Source organism: Portunus trituberculatus, chromosome 19, assembly GCF_017591435.1.
Source record: "Portunus trituberculatus isolate SZX2019 chromosome 19, ASM1759143v1, whole genome shotgun sequence".
NCBI classification, from domain to species: Eukaryota; Metazoa; Arthropoda; class Malacostraca; order Decapoda; family Portunidae; genus Portunus; species Portunus trituberculatus.
In genome coordinates, this window is record NC_059273.1 from 19,132,553 (window position 1) to 19,142,552 (window position 10,000).

General features: G+C 44.0%; 1 protein-coding gene across 1 annotated transcript in view; it reads left to right on the top strand.

Moving 5' to 3' along the window:
- The window catches only part of LOC123506043, a 20,764-nt gene that overhangs the window by 3,819 nt on the left and 6,945 nt on the right, over positions 1-10,000 (top strand). The window contains 1 exon segment of the mRNA XM_045257883.1: positions 7,991-10,000. This exon segment is cut by the window's right edge and continues 125 nt beyond it. Within this exon segment, the coding sequence (XP_045113818.1) occupies positions 8,238-10,000 (1,763 nt within the window). The 5' untranslated portion in view covers positions 7,991-8,237.

Genomic DNA, 10,000 nt, shown 5'->3' on the forward strand with positions numbered 1-10,000 from the left:
TGTAACTTCATGTAGAGCCTTTTGAGGCGTAGAAATACAATACAAGTCAACGATGAGTCACGTTTTCAAGTGTTTATCTTATTAATAAAGAAATCTTGTTAATACTTTACTGAAATCGTATAAAAAACATCATTAAATACCTGTATAACTTCATCTAGAGCATTTTGAAGCGCAGAAATACAATACAGGCAAAGGTAAATAAAAAAAAGCAATGATTAGCCGGGTTTTCAAGTGTTTCTCTTCTCATTAATGTAAAAATCTTGTAATCCATCACTGAAACTGTATAAACACCATTAAAAACCTGTGTAACTTCATCTAGAGTCTTTTGAAGCACGTAACAGTATAGAAGTCGGGTTTTCAAGCGTTTCTCTAGCTATTAATGTAGAAATCTTGTTAATCTGTCACTATAAACGTAAATACATCCATTATAAAACTGTAACTTAATTTAGAACCTTTTGGAAGTAGTGGATTCGCGGTGCAGAAGTACAATATAAGTCAAATCCTCACAATATATCAAGTTTCATGGAGTTTGGAGTTGTGAGATGGTGACGCAAATAGTAGGAAAGTGACTGAAGGGATGAGATAGCTTACTTGATTTCCGTCAGTACGTAAAGCTCAGGTGATCGCTTACAGTGCTGGGATCAGATTTCACTTGAATATGTCAGGCGGGAGGAGTAATAAAGGTAAACATGTTAGATTAAGGAAAGTATAAAGTTGTGATATGTAACTTGATGCGTCTTGCCTTGCTGACATAACGTGCAATTCTTCTTCTTCTTCGTCTTCGTCTTCGTCTTCGTTTTCGTCTTCGTTTCTTCTTCTTCTTCTTCTTCTTCTTCTTCTTCTTCTTCTTCTTCTTCTTCTTCTTCGTTTCCTTTTCATGTTCTTTCCCTCTCTCCTTTTCTCTATTTTCATTTTTTACTTAATTTCTTTTCCATTCTCCTTTTCTAGTTATATTTTTCTTCTTCGTTTTCTTCTTTCCTCTTTTTTTCTTTTCCTCTTCCCCCTCTCTTTCTTTCTATCAATATCACCACCACCACCACTTCTACTACTACTACTACTACTACTACTACTACTACTACTACTACTACTACTGCTGCTGCTGCTGCTACTACTGGTATTATCACCACCACCACCACAACAACAACAACAACAACAACAACAACAACAACAACAACAACAACAACTAACTACTACTACTACTACTACTACTACTACTACTACTACTACTACTACTGTTACATCACGTCCGGAGCAAGTAGCCATAAATATTATGATGTGAATTATGGCATCTGTCTGTCTGTCTGTCTGTCTGTCTCTCTCTCTCTCTCTCTCTCTCTCTCTCTCTCTCTCTCTCTCTGTCATTTTTCTTCCCTTTATCTCATTGAAGCGTATCAAAATCACTTAGCTGGTCTTGTGTGGTCTGCAGGGTGCGTTCTAGGCGCACACGCACACGCACACACGCACACACACACACACACACACACACACACACACACACACACACCTGACAATTACTATCATTGAGTCAATTGAGCTTATGATGATAGTGAGGGAGGATACACACCATTCTCTCTCTCTCTCTCTCTCTCTCTCTCTCTCTCTCTCTCTCTCTGATAAGGTGAAGCTCAAAAAAAAGTTATTATTTGATAGAGATCACCATTTACTTTGGGTCTTACGGCTCGGTGTATATATAAATCTCTCTCTCTCTCTCTCTCTCTCTCTCTCTCTCTCTCTCTCTCTCTCTCTCTCTCTCTCTCAAGTCAAGGCTTTCTAGAAAATCCTAGCGGTGTTACATTACATTTAAGAAAACACATGCTGATAGAGAGAGAGAGAGAGAGAGAGAGAGAGAGAGAGAGAGAGAGAGAGAGAGAGAGAGAGAGAGAGCGGAAACATTAGTACTATCAAACGTTTCACTCTCTCTCTCTCTCTCTCTCTGTTAATTTCACTGTACATAAACACGCCCCCAGTGGAAGTTAGTGACATTTTCAAAGGGGATTTTCCGTGATTCTTGTGAGAGTGCAACCAAAGTCTTGCGTCACCAGAACAACACAACACACTCCTAAGAACCCGAGTGATTGCCAGCGTGACATTTGAAAGACTGTCCTGGAGAGAGTTAGTAAGGGAGAGGAAGGAAGGAAGGCAAGGGAGAAAGAGAGAGGGGGGAAAAGAAAGCGAGGAAGGAAGAAAGGAAGGAAGGAAGGAAGCCAGAGAAGAGATAAGGTAAGGAAAAAGATGAAAGAAGGAAGAAAGGGAAGAAAGGAAAGAAGGAAATAAGTAATGAAGAGTGACAGAGAAAAGAAAGAGTAAGGAAGGAAGTAAGGAAGGAAGGAAAGAAAGAAGGAAGTAAGGAAGGAAAGCAGGGAAGATAGACAGGGAATAGAGAGACAAAGGAAGCAAGGAAGATAAAGGATGGCAGGAAGGAAGACAGGGGAGAGAGACAGGAAAAGGAAAGAGGAGAAGGAAGGGAGGAAGGAAGGAAGGAAAGAAGATAAGGAAGAGAAACAGGGTAAAGAAAGACAAAAGAAGGAAGGAAGGCAGGAAAGAGAGACAGGGAAAAGAAAGAGGGAGGGAGGAAGGAAGGAAGGAAGAAAGGAAAGAAGGAAGGAAGGAAGGAAGGAAGGGATGAAGAGTAGGATAGTTTGTAGATGACAGAAGGAGGAAAGAGACAGAAAAGGAGGAAGGGAAAGGAAGGAAGGAAGGAGACATGGGAGGGAGGAAAGAAGGGAGGAAGGGTAAATTAGGAAGGAGATGACTGAGAAAGGAATGGAAACAAGGAGGGAGACAGAGAGAAGGAGGAAGGAGGAAGGGGAGTGAAGAAAAGGAAAGGAAGAAGGAAGGAAGGAAAGCAGGGAGGCAGAGAAGGAGGAAGCGTAAGTTGGGTAGTAGTTGATAGGGGAAAGAAGGAAAAACAGGGAGGGAGACAGGGAGAGGAAGAAGACAGGGAGATAGGGAGGAAGGGAAAGAATAGAAGAAAAAAACACAAGATGATTAGCAGGGTTTTCAGAGACTATAAAAATGATTAGCAAGGTTCTCAAGACTATTTCGTTTTATCAATATAGAAATCGTGTTAATTTGCCGCTACAACCCGCGAAAACATCAATGAAAAAGATACATTGGATTGAATTAGTAGCTTTTAACCCCTTCAGTACCATTCATCCTGCTTACTATTAGACGATTTTTATACAGATTCAGAAACTTATGTGGAGATTAAAATAGTGAGGACTCTAGTCATTAATCTTCTGACCTCCATAGACAGTTCATAATGTAAATAAAATCGTCTAATCGTACCCAAAACTCAAGGTAAAAAAAACCGTCGCATTACTGAGGAATTAGAATCAAGAGAGGTGCAACGTGGAAGTGTTTCTGAATATCTATCTAGTCAACAAAGCCACGTCTCAGTGCGCCAGAGATAACAATGCAAGGCGAATCCACGGCAAGGTTTCCCCCCCCCATTCCCCCGGCGCGTAGTACCGTACCGTGCAAGGCCGAGGAAACAAACAACCCGTGTGTAAAAATAAACAGGATTATCGTACGTCTGGCTTTTCATTTTCCGACAAAAAATAAAATCGTACACATGCCAGTAGAAGTATCGCACGCTCTACTTCTCCCCTCCTACCTCCTCTCTCTCTCCTTGGCTCGCTCGCTCGCCAACCACCTGGATCTACGTAAACTGATATAACTTGATATGAATTCTGGTGGTGATATGGGCAGTAGTAAGATAAAGGTTAGTCGCAGATTGTGTTATCGTAGAGCAAATGTTTTCGTCACCGCGACTCCGCTGAGATGAAGATTTGCCTTGTTTACACTCGCGATACTCGATAAATGAACGTTGTGTAGATGACCTCACTCAAAGCCTGGACAGTTTAGGGCTTGGATTAAGTAAACAGCAAGGGTATCAGTGTATCTATTACTACTACTACTAATACTGCTATTACTACTACTACTACTACTACTACGATTACTACTACTGCTACTACTACTACTACTACTACTACTACTACTACTACTACTACTACTACTACTACTACTACTACTACTACTACTACTACTACTACTACTACTACTACTACTACTGCTACTACTACTACTACTACTACTACTACTACTACTACTACTACTACTACTACTACTACTACTACTACTACTACTACTACTACTACTACTACTACTATTTCTGTTGTTTCTACTGTCGAGTAAAGAAATATATAGTAAAAGAAAATTGATAAGAAAAGAATGATGATGATGAGAATAATAATAATAATAAGAAGAAGAAGAAGAAAAAGAAGAAAAGAAGTAAAAGAAGAAGAGGAAGAAGAACAAGAACAAGAAGAAGAAGAAGAAGAAGAAGAAGATGATGAAGGACAACAACAACAATATTAACAACACTGATTATAAGAACGTGCACAAAACGCAGATAAAAAAAAAAAACACAACACAAACACACACACACACACACACACACACACACACACACACACACACACACACACACACACACACACACACACAGTATCAACACGAATGAAGAAGCCAAACAGCAGCATCGTAAAGGCGAGGACATAAAAAATAACAAAAGACACCAAACAAAAACACATGCCACGTATTTACAGTTTCTAAAAGAGGACATTAGTTCAACACAGGCGAAGAATGAAACTTTGACGCTACAATGAAAGTCCCTGACGATTTTGGCACCGGAGAAGGGCGGGAAGGAGACGGGGAGACAGGGAGAGAGACAAGGGGAGGAAGGAAGGAGGCAAGGAGAGGAAGAGGAGACAGGGGAGGAAAGCAGGAAGGGAGGGAAAGAGGAAAAGGTAAGAAGACAGGGGAAGGAGGCAGGGAGAAAGTGTAGGTTATGTGGGAGAAGAGGAAGGAAGGGAGACAGAGACAGAGAAAGGAAAAAATACAGGGGATGGAGGCAGAGAGGAGAGAAAGGTTGAATAGAAGACAAAGAAAAGAAGGGAGATCGAGAAAAGAAGGAAGGAAGGCAGGGAAGAAAAGCAAATGAAGGAGGAGGAAAAGAAGGAAAAGATGGACGGGAGAAAGGAAGACAGGCAGAGATGAAGGGAGGGAGAAGAACATAAGTAGATGAGAGGGATAAAAAGGAAACAGGGAGGAAGAGAGAAAGAAAAGAAGAAAGACGAAGGGAGAAGAGGTAGAAAGTGTAAGGAAGGTAGAAGAGAGAGAGAGAGAGAGAGAGAGAGAGAGAGAGAGAGAGAGAGAGAGAGAGAGAGAGAGAGAGAGAGAGAAATCAGAGGTAAGGAGGGGAATCCTTTTTCAACGTCACCCAAGTACTAGATGTGGCCTTCGATCCCTTTTTGTGGTGTTGGATCGTCTACTGCGGCATACTGATGGGTTTTTTGCAACCATTCATGTGGGACCTGTGACGCCTTGCTATGTGCACCGGGCCCCCCTCTCCTCCCCTCCCTCACTCCCCCTGCCTGCCGGATTGTACGAGAGAGAGAGAGAGAGAGAGAGAGAGAGAGAGAGAGAGAGAGAGAGAGAGCAAACGTACATAAAAAAAAGATACTGAAAAAAAAATCGAAGAGAAAAAGAAAATGAAAGGAGGGAGGGAAAGAGGAGAGCGATAAAAATAGAGACCAATGCAACAGAAGAAAGGAATAAAAGACGAAAATAATAGAAAAAAAGGTGGAATGGAAGAGAGAGAGAGAGAGAGAGAGAGAGAGAGAGAGAGAGAGAGAGAGAGAGAGAGAGAGAGAGAGTGAGTCAGTGCTCTTCAAACATTCAGTTCTACACTTCCACAGAAATGATCTCATCCTTTCGTGATATATGAGACCAAAGTGAAATTTTAGATATGAGTTCTTGTTTTTGTATTGTGTGTGTGTGTGTGTGTGTGTGTGTGTGTGTGTGTGTGTGTGTGTGTGTGTGTGTGTGTGTGTGTTTTGATATGAAGTCATGGTACAAATATGGTGTTTTAGTGAGCTTATGTGAATCTGAAGGGTTATAAAGAAGTTGCTATCTATTTGTGTTGAAGTTCGTCAAGATATGGTTAGCAGTCTTGTTTACTTTTGTGTGAGTGTGAAGAAATGAACAGGTAGTTTGTATGAGATCGTGTTAAGTGTTTTGATAGTCTTAATGTCCCTGCACGTGTTTGTTATCTGTGAGGTCGTGGATTAGCAGTATACAAGTCACTTGCCGTTGTTCTCCGCTGAGGTGTGAAGCAGAGATGGAAAGCAGAAATCTAATGTCTTTATCCTTATTTTTGTGTCAGAACTAAAGCACGTATCAGTTTTCTCTATCTGTGAGCTCGTGTGTCGCAAGAAATCATACAAAACACTCTTATCACTTAATAAAATACTACATCCATCACTTCATCCGGCGTGACGCAACAAGGACGGATTTCTATGATCACTATCGTAAGGAACGTGACGTAACGTGACGTGACGTAACGTAACATATCCTAAAGTAACGTAACATCATTTACCCTAACCTTATGTAATGTAACCTAACCTAATCTAACTTAATGTAATCTAATGTGACCTAAAGTAACCTAAACTAATACAATATAATGTAACCTAACCTAACCTAACCTAACCTAGCCAACCTTTCCTAACCTTAACCCAACCTAACCTAACCTTTACTAACTTCCATGAGACAAAAAAGAAATGCATTACAGATATTTCCATATATTAAAACGTTACACCAAGAACCACAAAGCGATAGAGAAACACTTCTAGTAACACCATCACAATTCAGATTTTGTAACCTTTACGAAATAAGACTGAAAAAAAAAAAAATCATGCATTACAAACATTTCCACTTAACCCCTTCAGTAGTGGGACACATTTTACCGTGAGTTTTGTGTACGATTAGACTATTTTATTGACACTAGCAAGGGTCTATGGAGGGCAGAGGATTAATGGCTAGAGTCTTCACTGTTTTAATCCCTACATGAATTTCTGAAGCTGTATAGAATCACCAAATAGAAAGCAGAATGAATAGGAAAATACGTCATAGTACTGAGAGGGTTAAGAAAACGTTACACCAACCACCACAAAGCGAAGGAGATACACGAAAGCCTTACAACAATTCTAATAACACCATTACAGTATATATTTTGCAACCTTTACGAAACAAAACCCAATTGAGTCATGCCATACAAGTGTTCAGTGGGTTGGACGTGATGCGTTGCTGTGTGCATCCCAGGTGAGTCAGGTTCATTAAGTGACAGAAGGTGGTGTTCCATTACCTTCTTTGTGCTGGTCGATTGCCGGCACACACTATCACACTACCCGCCTCTTGCATTGTACCTGCTGCCTCTCCACGTGTATGCTGACATTGACAAACACTTTAACGAGAGAGAGAGAGAGAGAGAGAGAGAGAGAGAGAGAGAGAGAGAGAGAGAGAGAGAGAGAGCATAAATAAATAAAAAAAAATCGAGGAAAAATAAAAAATAAAGAAAGGAGGGAGAGAAGGAGGAGATAAAAAAAAGTAGAAATAGAAGAAAGAATAAGAAAAGACGAAAAAAACAAGAAAAAGAAATAAAAGGTGGAATGGAAGAACGAGAAAGAGAAAAGAGAGAGAGAGAGAGAGAGAGAGAGAGAGAGAGAGAGAGAGAGAGAGAGTGAGTGTGTTTCACTGTTTGATCTGCTGCAGTCTCTGATGAGACAGCCAGACGTTACCCTACGGAACGAGCTCAGAGCTCATTATTTCCGATCTTCGGATAGGCCTGAGACCAGGCACACACCACACACCGGGACAACAAGGTCACAACTCCTCGATTTACATCCCGTACCTACTCACTGCTAGGTGAACAGGGGCTACACGTGAAAGGAGACACACCCAAATATCTCCACCCGGCCGGGGAATCGAACTCCGGTCCTCTGGCTTGTGAAGCCAGCGCTCTAACCACTCAGCTACCGGGCGTGTGTGTGTGTGTGTGTGTGTGTGTGTGTGTGTGTGTGTGTGTGTGTGTGTGTGTGTGTGTGTGTATGTGTCTATCTAATCACTTCCTGTTTTCATGTTTCCTCAGGCGCCGCAACACTGCACGCTATCAAGAGGAGGAGGAAGATAAGCATAATCAACAAAGGAAGACACGAATAAAGTAAAAAAAAAAAAAAAAATGAAGACATGAGAAGGAAAAAAAGGACAAAAGATTAAAAAACGAGTGAAGTGTAGAACAAAAGAGAAATAAAGATTGGTGATAAAACGAGAATAAGACAAAGATGATCAAACTGAGGAAGCAAGTGAAGTGAAATCTCGCTAAGTAGAACACCATCATGAAGGAAGAGAAGGAATCCATCTTTCCCTTCAGACGGAAAAGCACAAACAGACTTTCCCTTCACCTGGAGAGGAAGAAGGAGAAGAAGGAAGATGGCCAACTCAAACGCGCTTCCTGGTCCTCTTTCCCACTCCTCCGTTTCTCCTCCTCCTCTTCCTCCTCCTCCTCCTCCTCCTCCCCAGCGGTTCCCGACAAGAGGGGTTTCGGGAGGAAGTGCAACAGTTCAGAGGAGATCAAGCACTTAGGGAACAAGAACTCAAAGGGAAACTTCCAAAGGGGATCAAACGCCAGTATTCGCAGCTCTGTGTCCACGTCCTCAGCCTCATCCACCTCCTCCAGCGTGCGCACGGGCGGCTCCAGCTCCATCACTAGCATCCTGGAGGGCTCGGGCTCAGACACCTTCTCCTGTGACTCTTACGGCGGGACTGTGAGTGACAGCCACCACTACTCGAGCAGCAGACTACCCAACGAGGCCACGCACCCCAGCCACCACGCTCACGGCCATGCCACGAGGGCGGGGAGAGATGACAGCCTCTCCCTTCCTTCACTGGGGCCAGATGGCGGGAGCAGCAACACCCTGGGCGACACCTCCCCTAGGATAGTGTACGCGCACCGCAAGACCCAGGACGTGCAGCACAGGTCACGGAAACAGCTGGTGCAGGAGCTCGAGTCAGTGAGGACTGGCTCCCTCCCTGGTGGGCTCGAGGCGCATGTGCAGAGGACTAAACAGCTCGAGAATAAGTTATCCATCCCTGCGACGGAGAAAGCCAAGCCAAAGCAGAAGAAGAGTTTCAGTTTCATCCATAATTCTAAGTTTCTGGGTCGCCTCGAGGCTCGGACGAGGCGGGAAGCTAAGGGGACGTGTGAGGAGGAGGTCACGACGGATTATAGAGACGCAGGATGTGGAGATAAGAAGGCAGCAGCATCCTCTATCCAACCCTTGCTACCTCATCACCAGGAGGCCTCGCCAGTACACCTCAGCCTCCACCAACGCAGCACGCCAGGCCGCCACTCTCCGCCTCTCCCGCCGCCACCGCCCGCTCCACGACTAGAGGCCCCGCGCTCCTCGCCAGCAGAGTACCGCCGCCACCAGGACACAGCTTCACTACACACCCCCTCGCCGCCACGGTACAACCACTCGCCCTCACCCTCACCTCAAGCACAGCACCACTCCCCGGGACGCCCCGCGTTTGCCTCAGCAAACCACAGTCAGTCAGTAACGATCACCAGATCCCCTCCACCTCCACCCTTCCTCACCCAGACAGACGAACAAGCTTCCCCGCCACAGTACTCCCTTGCTGCCTTCCTTAACGAGGCATTCGGTAGCAGTGGCAGCAGCAGCAGTATCAACACGAGCACCACCAACACCACCACCAACAACGGAAGTTTACCAGAGAGTCCGAGCGTGAAAACCCCAACCATCACCACTACCACCACCACAAGCGTCACCGAAACCACCACGCAGCAGCAGAGCCAGCCGAGCAGTCGCTACACGGAGGCGTACAACCCGAGGTACCTGGAGACGAGCTTCGATTCACCTTCAGATTTTGTCATTGAGAGGAACTACGCCAACCTGCTGCCCGAGATACGTGACATATACCACCACGTGCTGCTTAAGGGCAAGGATCCCCGCCTGCCGCTGTCCAGAAGTGAATACGGCGACTTGGAATTAAAGCAGCACTTCCTTGGCGTGATCGGAGACACTATCGAGGAGGAGGAGGAGGAGGAGGCAGCGGAGAGTGAGAGTGAGATAGGGGATTT